This window comes from Quercus lobata, chromosome 1 (assembly GCF_001633185.2).
Source record: "Quercus lobata isolate SW786 chromosome 1, ValleyOak3.0 Primary Assembly, whole genome shotgun sequence".
NCBI classification, from domain to species: Eukaryota; Viridiplantae; Streptophyta; class Magnoliopsida; order Fagales; family Fagaceae; genus Quercus; species Quercus lobata.
The window spans coordinates 42,769,242-42,788,542 of record NC_044904.1 but is presented as its reverse complement, the minus strand read 5'-3'; the positions used below and the strand labels follow the sequence as shown (position 1 = coordinate 42,788,542).

Genomic DNA, 19,301 nt, shown 5'->3' with positions numbered 1-19,301 from the left:
GGTTTTCAAACCCGGATTGGATCGGCCAATCCGACCGGGTTAACCATGAATAGCTGATGAAACTGGTTTTTTATATATGAGAAATGGGTATGTAAGAAATCTAAGAGAACCGTGTTTCAACTCAGAAAATCGTGTGACCCATAAGCCAATTCAACCGAGTCAAATGATTGACTTTTTTTTTTTCAAAAATTAGAGAAAGAGGCACAGTAACTAGGAGTAGGACTTGATTAGCCAACCCGACCAAGTTAACAGTAAACTGCTGATGAAACTGGTTTTTTATATATGAGAACTAGGTATGCAAGAAATCTCAGAGAACTGTGTTTCAACTCGAAAAATCGTGTGATCCATAAGTTGGTTCAACTGGGTCAAATGATTGACTTTTTTTCAAAAAATTAGAGACTGGATTTTTATATATGAGAACTAGGTATGCAAGAAATCTTAGGGAATTGTGTTTCAACTTGAAAAATCGTGTGACCCATAAGCCAGTTCAACCGAGTCAAATGATTGACTTTTTTTTTTCAAAAAATTAGAGAAAGAGGCACAGTAACTAGGAGTAGAACCAAAGACCTCTTCCACTTAAGCACTGTGGCTAATAGGATGACCAACAGGCCAGGTTAGCCTCTTGTGGACTACTAAGAAGTATTATTAAAAATATATATTAGATTTACATGATTTATACTTTCCCAACTTCTATATCACTTTTCTCTCAATGTATTAAATATTACTAAATTTGTTTAAATTGCTAAATTAACTTGTGATTTAAGAATAATACCTTCGCATAGGAATTTATTATTTATGAATTTATTCTAAAAGTGATTTTTATTTAATCAAAATGATTTCAACTTGAGGGATTATTATACAATTTTTTTCATGCTTATTTATGCTGTACTATTTTCTATTAATCTTATAATGTACTATTTTATGTTAACCTTTAATATTGTGAAAATTTATTTGAAAGTTTGTTTTAATTTTTAAGTTATTTTTATTCCATTCAAAAAAAGAAAAAAAGAAGAAGAAGTTATTTTTAGTCAATTTTGCTAATATATACAAATTTTATACATTTATTTTATTTTAATTAATTAAAAATTTAATTATGACATCATCACGGTTGGACTTTAATCAAATCACAGTCCAACCTTAAAAACCTTGAACGGTCTAAATTTGAAACCTTCACCTGTTCCTTGAATGGTCTGAATTTGAAAACCGTGTTTCTACATGGATTCCTCTTAAATCAGGTCTGCTCCAAATGAAAAGAAAATAATATAAAATCTCCTAAACAGCTCCAAAATTCATCGTCAATCTCTCCCAAATCAAAATATAAATATATATGTGTGTATATATATATATATATATATATATATATATATATATATAATGCCCTTAGCACTTACGTCGTCAGCTGTAAGAGCTCCATCCAGTCGAAGATCGGACCAGCAAGGATGACCAGCATCCCCTGTCGCACCAGTTCAATGACTCTTTGATTCTCAAAAAATAATGTTTCAATGACTCTTTAGTAAAGTTGCTGAAGTAGCTTGTAGGCTTATAGCTTTGTTAGTTCCAGGAAAATTATAGCTTTGTTAATTAATACATGTAGTTCAATCCGACATGAAATATCAATACATGTAGTACTGTAGTGGGATTCTAAGAAACAAAAAAAAGTTGTATTGAAGTGGACCATGCTGCGATTCTTTGCGACGCTCTCTGGAAACAAAGAAACCTGTCTCTATTCGAAGGATCTGTAGTAAATTGTGATGAAATGTTCTCCAGAATCTCCGGCTTATTTGCTGAGCATAAGTTGGCTAGGCGTCCCCTTCGTAGTCTGAGTAGCTTGGCTCTTGCTCAATATTGGTCCCCTTTCTCCCTCCATTCATCTAAGATTAATGCTGATGTTGCTGGAGACCCACTTTTCTGTCATTTCCTCCGTTACCAGAGATTGGAGAGAGGAGCTAGTATTTGCTTGTTCAAAGAAAGTGAACACCACCCTCCCTTTTCAGGCCGAAGCTGAGGCTATTAAGTGGGCACTATCCTTAGCATCTAATTTGAATTTTGAGGCAGTGATTGTTGAATCGGATTTTCAGATTTGTGCCAATCTCCGGTCTGATTTGGAGTTTGCTTCCCCTTGTTATATCAAATCCATCATTTCTGATTCTCTGGCTCTCTTGGCAGATTCACTAAGCGTCTCAGTTTATTGGGTTCCTAGGCAATGCAATTATGCTTCCCCCTCTCTAGCTAGATGGTCCTTTTTTTTTTTTGAGAAAAAGCTAGATGGTCTTTCGACTGTAATTTTTTTGGTTCCTTTGATGTCAACAATACCCCCCCTTGTTTTGTTTTTTTTGTGAGGGGCGAGGCAAGCTGGTCTCTGTTGTTTGGTTTTCTCTTAATAAATTTTTCTAAATAAAATAAAAAAGACCAATAGCTTATAAAATTAGGATTGTTATTAACAAATTGCTTTATAATTAAATTTAATAATAGTGTTTCTTTATTATTTGTTTAATTGAAAGTATTTTCTTGAGTTATAAAATTAAGCTATTTTTATAGAGTTGTTTATTAGTTATATATTTATATTCGATAATAATAATTCAGACAAATTCATTTCAAATGTTTGGTTTTTTTTTTTTTTTTTTGTCAACATACACTTTAGTACTTACTTTTTTTTAGATGTTATATGACTAGGTTATTAAATTTAATATTTATGTTTTCAAAATGCAAGTAATTTATTGATGTATATTTTTAAATAAAACATGTTCAAATCCCGTTAATCAATCCAATGAAATTCATCAAGAGTATCTCAAGACTAGGCCATATCAGCATAAAAGTGAGAATTATAAATTATTCAAAAATGAAAGGCATTGTCATAGATTTTGTTCTAGTTGGTTTGAGAAGTTTTCTTCATGTTTAGTATGTTATCTCAATAGTAAGCCAATAGGATTGAGTAGTGGGACTTTTTAATAACTTCATTTATTGCCAATAGAGAAAATAACGAAGGGCCCAAAATATCTCAACCTACAAAGCCCAAATCCATGGAGGTGGGTCCAAGCTAGGGCCGGCCCTAGACCTAGGCCACTTAAATCTTGGTCTAGGGCCCCCTACTAGAGAAAGGTTCCCAAAATTGAGGCAAAATTGATTTTTTTTTTTTTTTTTGAGATATAGGAAAAAAAAATTAGTTTTACATTCTACATTTAAGAATTTTTAGAATTGAGTAATGCTAGATATAATATAACTTTAAATACAAAAGTCTTACAAAAAAATGTGTTACTAATTACAATAAATAATTCAGATAGGAAAATGCTAGAAATACTATAAATTTAAATACATAGGTCTTATAAATTGATGTGACAATTAATATGATTTATGAATATCAACAACTTATTAAATACATTTTTGAACTACTTTTTGTAAATTGATTATACATCTTTGTAAGTCTCATGTTGTAAAATTTATAATATCTCTAATATCATATATCCAAGTACTTGTTTATTATCTTCTTAAAGTGTCACTAATCACATTCATTGTTACATCGTTCGCAAGTTTTTTTTGTAAAAAAATTTGTTATAGCTTAAGCATTTTTCCAACCAAAAGAAAAAACGTATTACAAAATAAATAAAAATGGATTTTTGTTATATAAAAAATATGATATTAAACACTAGTTAAATATTATTTAAGTGGATTCTTCAAAAAAAAAAAAAAAAATTATTTAAGTGATAATAAAAAGGCCTCATTTAAATGTATTGTCTTAGGCCTCCAATTTTGTTAGGCTACCCCTAGTCTGAGCACAACAACTTTGTATTTAAAGGCAGTTGATATGTGTGGTGGGCCTTTTTTTGTGTTTTGGACTGGATTTCTCCTACTATACCATGGCCCGTGATTTTGAGGTAGGAGAGTCGGAACAAGCTTAACTAAAACACACCTTAGGCCAGCTTGTGCACAAGTCGGGCCATCCCCACATAGACACACCCTGACAGGAGCTTTAGATGTACCACGTGCTCACAACAGGAGCAACTGTTACAGATGTTACAACAGAAGGCACGATGCAGCAAAATAACTAAAACATTTCTACCAATTAACAATAATACATAAATAACACGACAATGGGGGAGTAGAGCAATATAATCACGAATAACACGACTACGACAAATGGTCTATCAATAGGATAACAAGTTAGTCCTTTATCAACAAAAATAGGATTCTTCTGTCAAAGAATTAGCTTAACTGTTCAGCGGACACAAGCCCAAAAAGGAAGCTGATCTCTAATGTGGGTAACCTCAAAGGGAATTCATATTGTAGAGATTATACACTTTGGAAAAAGGACCTAGATGGCTGGAACTTGAGATCTTAGCTTATCAAAGAGTGGATCTATTGAGAGGGAGAGAAAAGGGTAGCCTATTGATGCAAGCCTCTATTCCTGGCATTCATATTTCTTCCCTTTCTTTGGGATTTCTGTATTTTTCCTTTTCTTTTTTATTTCTTTGTTTACTCTGTTTTATTTTCTTTCTTTTTATCTCTTTTTTTTTGTTTGCCGTTGTTCCTCCCATACTATTCACGCCTATGGCCTTTTATACTGTCTGTTGTGATAGGATTTACCGTTTTACCCCTTAATTGCTTTTGGCTCATGGTGGGCGTCCTTCTGAGATTGCCTACTAGCCGGCTGCCCAGCCACTACCATTGCACTGTGAGGGCTTGCACCATGCCTCATTCCTAGAATAAAATGTTTTATTTTTTTTATTTTTATTTTTGTCTCTTACCTCTGTTAATACTCTCATCAGATAAGGGTTAAACCTCTCCTTTACCTACCTCTATGGCATGCATCTAGTGGTTTTAGCTCATGTTTACTCATTTTGGGTGAGATTTCATTCCAGCAAGACATTTTTTCCCAAAAGAGTTTGAGCAGGAACCCCCTTCTTACCACCACTAGACCATACCCTCTCATACCTCTGACCGTGGCCCACCTCCCCTATATTGGCTAGGTACAGGTAGGCAGTGCTTGAGCCCTGTGTGCATGCTCCACTTCCGTCTAAATCCATTACTTTTCTAGCCTTCACGCATTTGCCATTGCCTCCGTGTTTGTTTGATTTTGCTAGACATTCTGGTATTTGTTTAACTCTTGTGACATGAATGATACATGGGCCTTTGGGCCTTCGTTCTCTGCATTCCATCTCCTCTTTGGACTGGGCATTATTTGGGTGTGGGCCCTCTCCCTCCTACCTGGCCCATGTCCCCTTTTGTCCCGTGTCCGTAGGCTGGCTAGTGCTCCTATCATGCCATTGCACTACTCCTGCTATGATGTCACTTATTTTGTTGTTACCTTTGGGCTTATGGGCTAAAATTCTTGCCAATCCATTCCTTACATTCTTTCTTCTTTTGGGCTTCACTAGCCAACATTCCTACTAGGCCAGCCCATTCTATGCCTTGCGCTTCCTTGGCCCATTTCATTCCTTAGGCTTCCTTGGTCCATTTCATTCCTCGAGCTTCCTCGGCCCATTTTCTTCTTCCTTATCTCTTTCACTCCCATGAGTTTTTCTTAAATCCTTTGAGCTTCCCCAGCCCAATTACCACATCCTTACCTCTTATTACCTTTTGGGCTTATTAGCCTTTATGTCAACCCTACGGATTTACTAATTCATTTCTTGGGCTTCCCTGGCTTGTTTACGTCTTTTCTACCTCTTACTATTCCCATGGGTTTACTACGTTCATTCTTTGAGCTTCCTTGGCCCATTTGCTTCTTCCTGGCCACTTATTATTTTTGTAGGCTTGTTAACCATTATTCCTACCATTCTGGCCTACTGGTCTTTATTTTTCTATTTTCTCTCCCTATCTTTTTCATATTATTGGGCTTCTTTTCCCATTGGGCCCTTTTGTCAAAGTGGGCATCAACAATATGTGATTGTAAATATAATTTTCTTTTAGAAAACATTTTTTTAAGGAATTTCTTTTAGAAAACTTTCTTTTTAGGGGATTCTTTTAAAAAACTTGATAATGTTTTGAGATCTTAAAAATAAAAGGCAGACACATAATATATGTCACCAATGTTGGAGACACTGAGAGTGGATATTGAAATTTTGTTTCCATAAAGAGCAGCACCACTCTTGTGTCAATTTCAAACGGCACATGTATGTTACTTCTTTTATAGCTGCAAACATGATAGATTGGGCTATTGTATGGAACCAGAGGCGATGTCCAAGATTAGCTCTATTAGAATTTCGTAATGTAAAAAACATTGCTAAATATGTAATTTTATTCCACTTTTATGTTTCTCTTCTTCAAAAACACAAAAAAATATATATATATAAAAATGTAAGATCAAAAATAACCCAACAGAACTCTTGCATCATGGGATTTCAAACTACAGGTAAGAAACTTAAATTTTAATCAAACCACATATGGTAAGTTGTAATTTGGCCTAAATAAATTTAATACATAAAGAAAAAAGTAGTACATTATTGCGACAAAAAGTAGCTAAGACTATGATCAAATTGTACTTATGAATGCAGCACAGGCAAGGCATGGAATATGGCTTCCAACAATTTTGTAGCATTGACCAAAATCTTAATTTAAGAAAAAAATATGAGCAGGTGACCTTTCTTTATTAGTGCCACTATGATGCATTGTTGCATTTTGTGTTCTCCCATTGAATTAGCAAGTGTTGGGAAAATGAGAGTTAAAAGTGTATATAGCATAGGGTTACATTATAAAAGTGGGGCCACGTTGTATAGCTCGGTGGAGTAGACAACACCATCTCCTTTTTGATACAAGATAGAAATTCTACTCTAGCCTAATCTAAGTGTATATGTGTGTGAAGTTCCTTCCTAGAGACTTGAATCCTGGCCCTTGCCTCCCACACCCCACATCCCACAAAGCACTTATATTTGTGGAGTGACCACCGCACAAGGGTGCGCGGTGGTAGACAACGCCATCTCTAACATGAGCAACGAAGTAGGCAGAACCGAAGTCAAAGCTCCTCAGTTCTCCCCGACCCCAGGTTCCTTTTCACAGCTAGCTGTTTCTTCAATTCTAAAATCCTATTTCTTTTTCCTTCCGTCTTGCTCAAAGAGTACAACTTTTATAATGGTTTGAGCCAATGTAGGCAAGGTAGACTTTGGGCATGGTTTAGCCCTACTTCCGTAAACTAGCTAAGGAAAATTTGTAAGATGGATTTGTTGAAAATTTAGAAGAAAAAAAATATATTAAATCCAATAAGGACTTAGTGTAAAAACCTCTATTTACAATATTCACTAGCATTGTTCGACATTAAAATTTTTCAAAAAAAAAAAAAAAGGTTTCTATTTACAATATTCACTAGCATCGTTACACATTAAAATTTTGCCAAAAAAAAAAAAAAAGGTTAATAGACACAATCACATTTTCATTAAAACTTTATTACTTAATATAATTATTGAAAAAATATTAAAACCTAAATGTGCAGAGAATCAAAAACACTGCTAGAGAATTGAAATGCCATCAAAGTCGAGAAGAAGTCATTAGAGTCAAATTCTATCCAAAATGCTTTTATCCGGTTTGAAGAAAACTCCTCCAACCCACTATGTGGGTGCTTGATAAACTCTTCACATATACTTTTAGTCATATGACCTATTTAATTAGTCATATTACTTGTTTAAATTAAACAAATAGATGGTTTTATCAATTGCCACGTAATAGGTTGGAAATGATTTTTCAAAACTAGTTTAAATGAAAAGTTTATCTTTTGATGTGGCACCATATTATTGGTAATATAAATAAGGTTTTTTACACCATGTCCTTATTAAATTTATTTTTAGGAAAAAAAAAAAAAATAACAATGTTGTTTAATGACTTAAACCTTCAAGAGAAATCGACCTTGTAATAAACTTAAATGATGCTAGAGAGGCAAACTTTAAAATAGTTGTTGCCTGATTACCACCTTCCCGTGCCATCAAGTTTAATGTCACATTAATTACACAAGTACTAGTAGGCCTCTGCTGTCAATAGCTGACTCCAATAGGTCGAGTGGTAGGTTCTCTCCTCCAAAACTAGCCAAACAAGATCATGAGTCAAGAATTTTCCAACAAGAGTTGCCAGATTCAATGAAATCTCAACTAGATTCAAAGAGATTTCACTAGATTTGGTGAGATTTTCACCAAATCTGGCAAGATCTTGTCAAATTTTTTCTATTTTCCACCATTATCTTACTGGATCTTCATTGTTTTCTAAATCCTTGATGCCAACAGATTTGACCACCACGTATTGAAGGCTCAATTCTCTTGATCTGATCATCCATTCAGATTAGTGGCAAGTTAAGATTTTCTTTGCTCGATTAAGTCAAGTCAGGTATGGGTCACACCCGATCCAACCCAACCCATGGACACCCATAAGTACTAACTCAAAATGGTAAACACCATATTATAATTGCAAATTGCACCACATAACAATCATTTTTTTTTAAATAAAAATTAATTTTCTTAATCTTAAAGGTTTAGTCAAGTGGTTTCTAAATCTAATGTGATCCATGAGTTCTTGGATTTAAAAGTCTCTTAATCAACATTTAAAGTACTTGTAGTTACTTGGTGTGTATTGAAGAATTTTTGTTTGAAAATCGTGTTTGGAAGAACTAACCTAAATGTTCTAAGAGTTTTGAACAATTACCTTAAATATAAAATTCCAATTTCTTAAATGCCTAAAGTTTTATCAAAGTAAATGAAACTATGTTTTCTTTTTTTCTGTTTTTTTTTTTTTTTTTGGTAATAGTACATCTTAAGTCGTGACTCTTTTTGCTTTTTTGGGTCTTAACTCTTAAGAGCATTCACATCAATTTATGCAAAAAATTTCATCTATTTTTAGCATAAAAATCTACTTTTTCTATTTTACATATACTTATTTTTCAAAACACTTCACATCAAATTATCTATTTTCATCCGTGTAAATTTACACATTTATTGTAGCAATTTTGTAAATTTACATATTTTTACCTCGGCTTATGTGAGTGATTTTGGGGGGTTAAATGTGTAAAGCAATTACATTTTTCTATTTTGGTTGACGCAATGCTCGAACACTTGGTCATTTGGGTGGGCTCAGTTAGTTGGGACCAGCTCATGAACTTACTTTTGGGCCGAGAATACAACTTTAAGTTCCTCAAATCCATTCTCTTTTTCCTTGGTTTTTTTTTTTTTTTTTTTTTTTTTTTTTTCAGTGTAAAAAAAAAAAAAAAAACTTAAACTTCTTACCAACCGAGGTCAGTAGGACCAACAAACTGACCAAACCAAAAGAGTTTTGAGTCTTTAGAGGTTTGAACGAGTTAAAAAGAACCTGACCGGTAATTTGTCCTCATTCATTCACAAAATTTACATAAGATCCTCCAAAGTCCAACACCCAACAACCCCTTTGTCACCGGCGCCATTAAAGCCTTCTCTCAACGTGCACTGCTGCCTCTTCAAAAATAAAAAATAAAAATAAATAAAAAAAAACCTTTAGAGAGAGAGAGGGAGAGAGAGATGGGGAAGGATAAGTCTTCATTGGAAGATTTGATAGAGAAGGCAGGAGGTTGTGCTGTGGTTGATGGAGGATTCGCTACACAGCTTGAGAGGCATGGTGCTGTCATCAATGACCCTCTTTGGAGTGCCCTCTGTCTCATCAAAGACCCTCATCTTATCAAGCAGGTAGCTCTCTCTGTATGCAATAGGCATCCTTCGTTAAAAAAAATAAAAAAATAAAATAAAAAATTGAAACTTTAACGAGTTTGTGGTTGTTGAAATGTGTATAGGTCCACTTGGAATACTTGGAGGCTGGTGCTGATATTTTGGTCACTTCATCTTACCAGGTTTGTGTTTCTTTTCTTCCTTCGTACATCGCACTACCTTTAGTTTTTTTTTTTTTTTTTTTTTTTGAGAAGATAGTTTTATTTGGTTGATCTTTGTTTATCATTTTGTTCCTGTGTAATAAAAAATAAAGTTATTTGATTGTGATTTCAAAAAGATTTTGAATCAATGTTGTATAGAAGTATGCAATGTCCCATTTAAGTATTGGCTAATAATATTGAAGCAAATAGGGATATTGTGTGTGAATCACAATTAGTAGTTGGACTTTTGGGCTTTCAAAGCGATTATGGATTCTGGAATGGATGTGCTAATAAATGTATTGTGCTGGGTAAGTGTATATAACATGTTTAACAACAGGGCAGTGTGATAGAGTTGAGCTGTTAGCCTGTTAGGTGCCAATTATAGCATATATGTAGTCGAACATGGATGTTGGTGGCATCTAGAACCAGAATGCAACCTCCTTATCACTTTTCAGTGAAAAATAAACAAATAATTAAATAAATAAATGTACCTTTTTCCACTATTTATTTTGACACCATTCGGCACTAACAGTGATATTCTAATTTCCATCCAATTTGTTGATATATCAGGCTAGAATGATGTTTTGCTAAGTAAGCCTGTTAATTTTTTATTTTAGTGAAGATTATCTCTTGATTGTTTCTGCCTCCAAAGATTGTGCAGGAGTGCATGTGCTTTTGGATGCTAGATTTCCTTATAATCTCCTATTCTCTGTAGTCATTGTAACTCCTTTTTACCATACTTCTTCATTATATTTATAGGCCACCCTGCCCGGATTTCTGTCCAGAGGACTTTCGATCGAAGAAGGGGAGTCATTATTAGAGAAGAGTGTCAAGTTGGCTGTTGAAGCTCGGGATAGTTTTTGGAATTCATTGGAAAGGACTCCTGGACATTGCTATAACAGGGCTTTGGTTGCAGCCTCCATTGGAAGCTATGGAGCTTATCTTGCTGATGGTTCGGAGTACAGGTGCCTTTCAACACTATAAACAAAGTTGACAGTTAGTTATCTCCATTTTTGTATTCACATAGTTATATTTTGTAAGTTTTTAGACCCTTTAAACATAAGTAAAAACATTGTAGCAAATAAGTAAAAAACGCGTGTTGATTATTTTTGGGTCCGAGTACTGTAGCTTAGCTAAAAACGTGTTTTTACTTCTTATTTTTTTCCCCCCCCTTCTATTAACTCCTCACCCACCCTAGCTAATGCCTGTGTCTAGAGAGTTCCACGCCCACCAAAGAAAGGAAGAGAGGAAGACCTATGTCTCAGCGACGCTGGCGAAGAGCTCAGAATGTAAATCCACGAGGAAGACAACCCAGTCCGACGCCGGTGAAGATCGGGTTCCCTCGGTGGTGGTGGATGGGTTTGATATGGGAAGTCGGTGGTGCTGGGTGAGGTTGAGATTGGTGATGGGTCTGATTTGCGTTTGCTGGGTAGATCCATTTGATCGGTTGCTGGGTTTGATGGGTTTGATTTTCTTTCACATGGGTTTGATTCATATGGTTTTGGCTTCACTGTTTTGATCTTTTGTTTTGATCAGTTTGCTGGGTTTCAAGAACATGAATAGTCATGTTTTGGGTTTGATTGGTGAAGAACACAAAGAATGGTGAAGAACACGAAGATCAATACCCGCACACGCCCAACTTTTAATGAAACGGTGCGTTCAAGCTGATTTCATCCTATGTTTCAATTGGGAAGAGTTGTGCGTTTATTTTTACGCATTGTAGCATGGGTCCCCGTGGTTAGTAAACGCAAACGCTGAAACATAATGGAGAAAACGTAATCCAAATGCTCACATCATGTAAATAGTGTGGAAATATAAAGAACACACGATATGATAACTTAGGAAAACTAAACCGGTAAAAAATCTAGGGAAGATTTAACTTAGCTATCTTCAAGGTAAAGCAAATTCACTATGAAAGAATTGAAATTTGTTCAATAAGACTTAGACCACTAACGTCTTATTGTTACCTCGAGTAGAAAACTTACTACCATGACCACGTGACAACTCCGAGTCCATGAATTATTTCTTTCTTTGATCCACAGCAACTACAAGTTCTCCTACTTGTGTTTTTCTTTAAACTCTTGAAACAGCAACTGAAGAGATCACCAAGTTCTTGACATCAATCTTGATCTTGATAACCCTAAGTGTATATGAAGGTAAAAACCTTTGAATCTCATACAGATTCAAACACACAGCATATCAATCTACCTCTAAAACATGGCTAGGGTTTTTCCTTTTATACTTGAAGCAAAACATAATATCCTACATGTCATATGGGCTTGGACGAAGTTGGAAATTTTGCAGAAAAAACAATCTGCACGAGGTTCGATCGATGGAGTCTAATTTTCGATCGATCGAGCATTGCAGATTTAGTCCACTAAATTCAAGGTACATAAACATGTTATGTAAAGATAATATGACCAACCTTGATTATAAGTCTAAGAAAAATAATGCAAAACACATTTTTCTTTCCTTTCATTCCTTTTTTATTTTATTTTATTATTTTGAAAAGAATAACAAAAATAACTTATCATGAAATGCATGAATGTTATGCCAATGCAAATCCAAAAAAAAAAAAAAAAAAAAAAAAAAGCAAAGAAGAATGGTCACAAAGAGTAGAAAGATGAAGCACAAGGACCAAGAAAGCCAAAGATGATTAGGGACAGAGTCACACCAATTACTTGACAAAGTGTCTCAAACTTACTTCTATCAAAAGGCTTGGTAAAGATGTCAGCATTTTGATGTTCAGTAGGGATATATTTAAGAGCCACAATTTTTCGTTCAACCAGATCCCTAATAAAGTGATATCTAATCTCTATGTGCTTAGTTTTAGAGTATTGAACAGGGTTCTTAGAGATATCGATAGCACTTGAATTATCACAATAGACAACCATGGTGTCTTGTGATATCCCATAATCACTCAATAGTTTTTTCATTCAAAAAAACTGTGAACAACAACTTCCAGCAACTATATATTCTGCTTCTGTAGTAGACAGAGAGACGTAATTTTGCTTTTTACTCATCTAAGCAACAAGATTGGCTTCTACATAAAAACACCCACTAGTGGTGTTTTTTCTATCATCGGCATTGTCAGCCCAATCTGAATCTAAGTATTCAGCAAGAGACAAATTTGACTCTTTACTATAAAACAACCCGTAATCACAAGTTCCACCAACATATTTTATGATTCTTTTAACAGTATTTAAATGTGAAACTTTAGGATTAGATTGAAATCTAGAATATACACCAAAACTGAAGGCAATATCAGGACGACTTGCAGTCAATCATGCTTCTATATAATGTAACATTTACAGACTCACGTGAAGGATCATTGGTTAGCTTTGCATTAGTAGCCATTGATATTCTAGCATGTGCAGCCTTTTCAAGTTTAAATCTCTTGACAAGATTTCTGGCATACTTTGCTTGGTTGATGTAAATTCCAGAATCCGTTTGCTTCATCTGCAATCCTAAGAAATAAGTTAGTTTAACAACCATACTCATTTCAAACATCTTCTTCATTTCATCTGCAAAAGATTGAGCAAGAGAATCATTAGTAGCACCAAAAACAATATCAACATAAATTTGAGCTATTACAAAATAATTATTATCTTTTCGTATGAAGAGAGTAGTATTTGCAAATCCTCTTTTGAATCCATGCTCTGAGATACGCAGTTAACTTACCATACTATGCCCTGGGAGCTTGTTTCAAACCGTAGAAGGCTCTCTTCAACTTGTAGACATCATCCGGTTTGTGAGGATCAGCAAAACCCTTTGGTTGTTCAATATACACCTTTTCTTGCAACATTCCTTTCAAGAATGCACTCTTGACATCCATTCAATACAGCTTGAAATTCAAATGACTTGCTATTGCCAAAAGTATCCTAATGGATTCCAATCTTGCTATCGGTGCAAAAGTCTCATCAAAATCAATTCCTTTCACTTGTGTGTATCCTTGAGCAACAAGTCTTGATTTATTTCTAATGACTGTACCATGTTCATCCGACTTATTCTTAAAAATCCACTTAGTTCCAATCACATTTACTCTCTTTGATCTAGGAACTAATTCCCACACATTATTCCGAACAAATTGTTGAAATTCTTCATGCATAGAATTTACCCAATCAGCATCTTGAAGTGCTTCATCCACCTTTTTTAGTTCAAATTGGAATAGATAGCATAAGTAAGTAATTACATTTAATGCTTTGGAGCTTAATCTCATGTTATTATTCAAACTACCCAATATGTTTGTGGCAAGGTGATTTAACTTTACTCCAGAAGATGGACCTTTGACTAGAGATGTGGAGGTACCTTTTTGTTCAGTTGAAGAACTAGGCTCACTTTGTTCTTGTTAAGTTTCACGGACCGGTATGGATGGTTCTGAACTTGATGGTACTGAAACAGCATCATTCAATAACAGTAGCTCTTCATCACTATGCTTCCCAACATAATCATCAGGAATAGAATCATCAACCTCCATAGTCTTTTCTTGAACTGAAGGTGTGTTTTTTGAATGAGTTTCTGAACAGAGTTCATCATTGATCACCATATTTGAAGACTTCATGACTATTTTAGTTCTCAGATTGTATTCTTTTTATGCTCTACTAGTGGAAGAGTATCGCAGAAAGTATCCCTTGTTGCTCTTTGCATCAAACTTTTCTAGGTTCTCCCTATGACGCAGAATATAACAGTCACTACCAAATATCCTAAAGTGTTTGACAACAAGCTTCTTTCCTTTCCAGAGTTCATAAGGAGTTTTCTTGGAATCAGGTCTGAAATACACTCGGTTGAGTGTATGGCAAGCAATGTTAACTGCTTCTCCCCAGAAGGACTTGGACATCTTTTTGTTATTTAGCATGACATGAGCCATCTCTTGAACAACCCTATTCTTCCGTTTCACAATTTCATTCTGTTGTGGTGTCTTGGGTGATGAGAACTCTTGATGTATGCCTTGATCATTGCAGAAGGTAGCTACTTTTTTTTTTTCAAATTCTCTTCCATAATCACTTCTAATTCTGGCTATCAAAATACCTTTCTCAACTTGCAATTTCTTGCACAAGTGTATCATCTTTTCAAGAGCCTCAACTTTATCTCTCAAAAGCACAATCCAAGTATATCTAGTGACATCATCCACAACAGCTAGAATATACTTCTTTCCATTTAAATTCTGAACTCTGGCAGGACCCATGAGATCAATGTGCAACAACTCTAGAGGTCTTGAAGTTTGAATTACAGTTACAGACGGATGCTTGGACTTCACTTGTTTACCCATTTGACATGGTCCACATATGCACTTTTCTATCTTTTCAAACTTGGGCAAACCAATAACTGCATTACACTTGAAAATCTTCTCTAATTGCTTGTGACTTGTGTGTTCCAACCGTTGATGCCATAAGTCTACTTGATCTTTGCATTGAAACACTTGTTACTTATACTTGGTGTTATACCATAATAGTTGTCAACTGTTCTAACACCAATACACATGCAGTCACCTCTTTCATCAAGTATCTCACATTCATACTTGGTAAAGAGAACATTCAGTCCATTGTCACAAATTTGACTGATGCTGAGTAAGTTAGCCTTCAGTTCATCAACATACCAGACATCTTCAAAAATTGACAATCCTAGAATGTCCACGGTTCCAATGCCTCTGATCACAAATTTGCTTCTATCTCCAAATTTGATTGTTCTAATCTTTCATTCAAAAAATGTTTTGAATAAAGGTTTATTTCTTGTCATATGCCTGGAATAACCACTATCCAAATACCAAAGATAAGAATCGCGTGTCTTTAAGACAGTTAAAACAATATAACACACATAATTATCATTACATGTAATTTTTTCCAAGATACTCAAGGAAAGTCTTAACAAAAGCAACAAGAGATGCAAACCAAAAGTAGACAAGTTGGACTTTTAGCAATAAGAACTTCAAAGAATCCATGACAACAGGGGTCAAGAATCAACTCTTAGATCGAAGGTTCTAAATATTAGAGCTAACCTGCTCTAATACCACTTATACATTTTTAGACCCCTTAAACACAAGTTGTTTGACCTAATATTAAGTCAAGTTAATTAACAAGTTCATTAATAAGATCTAAGTTAAACACATTCAAATCATATCATGTAAATAGTGTGGAAATATAAAGAACACACGATATGATAACTCAAGAAAACTAAACTAGTAAAAAACCTGGAAAGGATTTAACCTAGCTATTCTCAGGATAAAACAGATTCACTATGAAAGAATTGAAGTTTATATAATAAGACTTAGACCACTAACATCCTATTGCTACCTTGAGTAGAAAACTTACTACCTTGAGTAGAAAACTTACTACCATGATCACGTGACAGCTCTGAATCCACGGACTATTTCTAGCTTTAATTCAAAGCAACCACAAGTTCTCCTACTTGTGTTTTTCTTTAAGCTCTTGAAACAGGAACTGAAGAGATCACCAAGTTCTTGACATCAATCTTGATCTTGATAATCCTAAGTGTGTATGAAGGTAAACATCTCTAGATCTCACAGAAAATTCACACACAGAGCATATCAATCAACCTCTAAAACATAGCTAGGGTTTTTCCTTTTATACTTGAAGCAAAACATAAAATCCTACACATCATATGGGCTTAGGCTGAGTTGGAAATTCTGCAGAAAAAACAATCTGTTCAAGGTTCGATTGATCAAGTCTAATTTTCGATTGATCGAGCCTTGCAAATTTAGTCCAGGAAATTCTGCAATCACTTAATTCCAACTTTACACATAAACACACTTTGAGTAGCCTAAATCTAGACTCTAAGTTTTGATCATGGTTTGTTAACACAATACACATTAAAGTTCTAATACATTTATTTCCTAAAGTCTTAGAACCTAACATATTCTATATGGTAAGTATTATCATATTCTTATATGTGTTAATGTCATTTGCTTCTAGTGGGTGTTATGGCCTGGATGTGAATTTGGATAAGCTGAAGGATTTCCACCGGCGCAGATTGCAAGTATTAGTGGAAGCAGGTCCGGATTTACTTGCCTTTGAGACTATTCCCAATAAAATTGAAGCTCAGGTCTGTTCCTTACCCAAATATGCTTTTGTGGAATGATAGTTGCTTTTAGTTGAGCTAATAATTCCATGGAACAAGAAGGAAATTTGAATTGCCTTTGAGCAATATCAAAATCTGACTGTAATGGTGTTAGTTCTCTCTGTACATTAATCACAAGAAAATAACTATGACTTTGCTTTGTGAATTGCAAGTGATCCTGACAAATTTCGTAAGCCAGAAACTTTTATTTGAATGAATTATTCAGGCCTAATCTCAGGCATTTAATTTCTTGATGTATTCTTTTTACTGGTGAGAATATGTGATTCACTTGTTGCCTTCGCTTATTGGGCCTACAGGTTAAAAACTGAAGATGTATTTGTATGATTTATCTAATATTTCAATGCGATTCACTAAAATCATTGTAGCATAATATTACATAATGATTGACAATTTTATGTTCTTAAAAACAAATGATAGACAGATTATGGGCTCTGTAAGGATGTTGATAAATCGTTATTGATCCTATCTCAGTAGTCAGAAATTTCAAATACCAATTACCTTTTCAGTTTGTACCTTATCATTTGACCAGCACTAATATTTTCATAATTTCAAAGCTACAGAGCCTAGGGCAGGAAACCAATATAAAAATTTTATGTTAAATTCTTCAAGTGAACATTCATTCCAGCTTGAATTTGTTATTGTGTACTGACCAACTATGTCGTTTATTTATATCTGGAAATGAAATTCTACATGTACTTTTTTAGTATCACTTAAAGGTGACGTCACACTGAAACTTCTATGTTGATTCCTACTTATTTTGTAAACCCATGAGAATTGGAACTTTCTTTTTTATTTTTCTGCATTTTTTTTTACCTTTGTGTTTTCACTTGACAGCTTCTGCATTATTGAAATACAATTTGCAGGCCTGTGTTGAGTTGCTTGAAGAAGAGAACATTGAAGTTCCATCTTGGATCTGTTTTAGCTCTGTAGATGGTGAGAATGCCCCATCAGGAGAGAGTTTTAAGGAGTGCCTGGATATAATAAATAAGAGCAACAAGGTGCATGCAATTGGAATAAACTGTGCACCTCCCCATTTTATTGAAACCCTTATCCACAAATTTAAGGAGGTAATTCCTACAATTTATGCCAATTGATTTGCTGAAACAGAAAGAATTTGATTTTATACTATCAGTAATTGAATGACAATTTTCTCTCCAGTTAACCAAGAAGGCAATAATTGTATACCCTAATAGTGGTGAGGTATGGGATGGCAGAGCTAAGAGATGGCTGGTGAGTAAGGGTTGTTTTGAATCTCTAACGAATAAGTATCATATGTATTGGGCATAAGTAGCACCACTCTCACATAGGGATGTGACATATGCTTGATTCACTGGATATCTTCCCCTCTCTCTCACACACAAACATACACGTACGCATTCTGAAGTTGCTTCTATTAATTAATTTATTTCTGTGGTTTGGTTGACAGCCATCAAAATGTTTTGGTGATGACAAATTTGAAGTTTTTGCAACAAGATGGCGCAACTCAGGAGCTAGACTCGTTGGAGGCTGTTGTCGGACAACACCTTCCACCATTCTAGCCATTTCAAAGGTTTTGAAAGAAAGTTCCTAAGCAAAGGAGATAGCTAGGCAGTTGATTTCATTCTTTCAACTTCCACCAAGTGGCTTTACTTTTCTGAGTTGTTTCCATTGAATTTGTTTTACCTCATATTTTTACTCATTAAAAGAATGGAGAGAGAGAGAGAGAAGATCAAGAATATCATCAGTTTTTAATCTTAGAGATTATGCATCCCATTACTATTTGCGAAATGAACTACAAAAGAAATTACATTTCGTTTCTAGAGCAAATTTTGTACTTAAATGACGATGAAAAACTAGTGTGGTCATTTAGTGTAATCAATATTAAATACTTACTGGGCTTCATCATATTAAAAGATGAAATATAAGATCTCATCCATTACAGTGACTACAATTTTCTGGTGCACATTTAAAACGGCAAAATAATTCCATTATTTAAAAAACAGGTTCACGCGAATTACTGTTTCATTAATCTCAGAACTTGAGGAAGAGTCCTGAAGGGGTTATGACGATTGAGTTAGGTCATATCAATGATTGATCAAGAATAACTAGTGTTTATATATTTTAGAAAGGAAAATACAAATTATTTGTGCACTTTTTGTGTTTTACTTTGTACTCTACTAATTTTAATTTGTCATCTATCATTCTTCACTCAAAAATAAAAAATTATAGTTAAAAAAAAAAAAATAGAGATACAACATACCACAATTTACGGAGTATAAAATAGAGCACAAGGAAAAAAAGGGAGTTTTAGCACAAACTTTTTAATGCAAAGCTTCTTTTTTTATTAGAGAAACTAATGCAATGTTTCTACTTCTAATAGAACTATTTGCAAACCTACGCGATGCATGAGAATAGATAATTA

The 19,301-nt window shown here is 34.4% G+C and overlaps 1 protein-coding gene across 1 annotated transcript; it reads left to right on the top strand.

Annotated features, from left to right (window-relative positions):
• The first annotated feature begins 9,297 nt into the window (after nucleotides 1-9,297).
• On the top strand, nucleotides 9,298-18,784 carry LOC115990524 (homocysteine S-methyltransferase 1). Its single transcript, XM_031114353.1, has 7 exons — nucleotides 9,298-9,626; nucleotides 9,731-9,787; nucleotides 10,565-10,770; nucleotides 16,735-16,864; nucleotides 17,764-17,967; nucleotides 18,059-18,130; nucleotides 18,327-18,784. Exons 1-7 carry the CDS (start codon nucleotides 9,462-9,464, stop codon nucleotides 18,468-18,470), a joined length of 978 nt encoding a protein of 325 aa, XP_030970213.1. The 5' UTR covers nucleotides 9,298-9,461; the 3' UTR covers nucleotides 18,471-18,784.
• The last annotated feature ends 517 nt before the right edge of the window (nucleotides 18,785-19,301 follow it).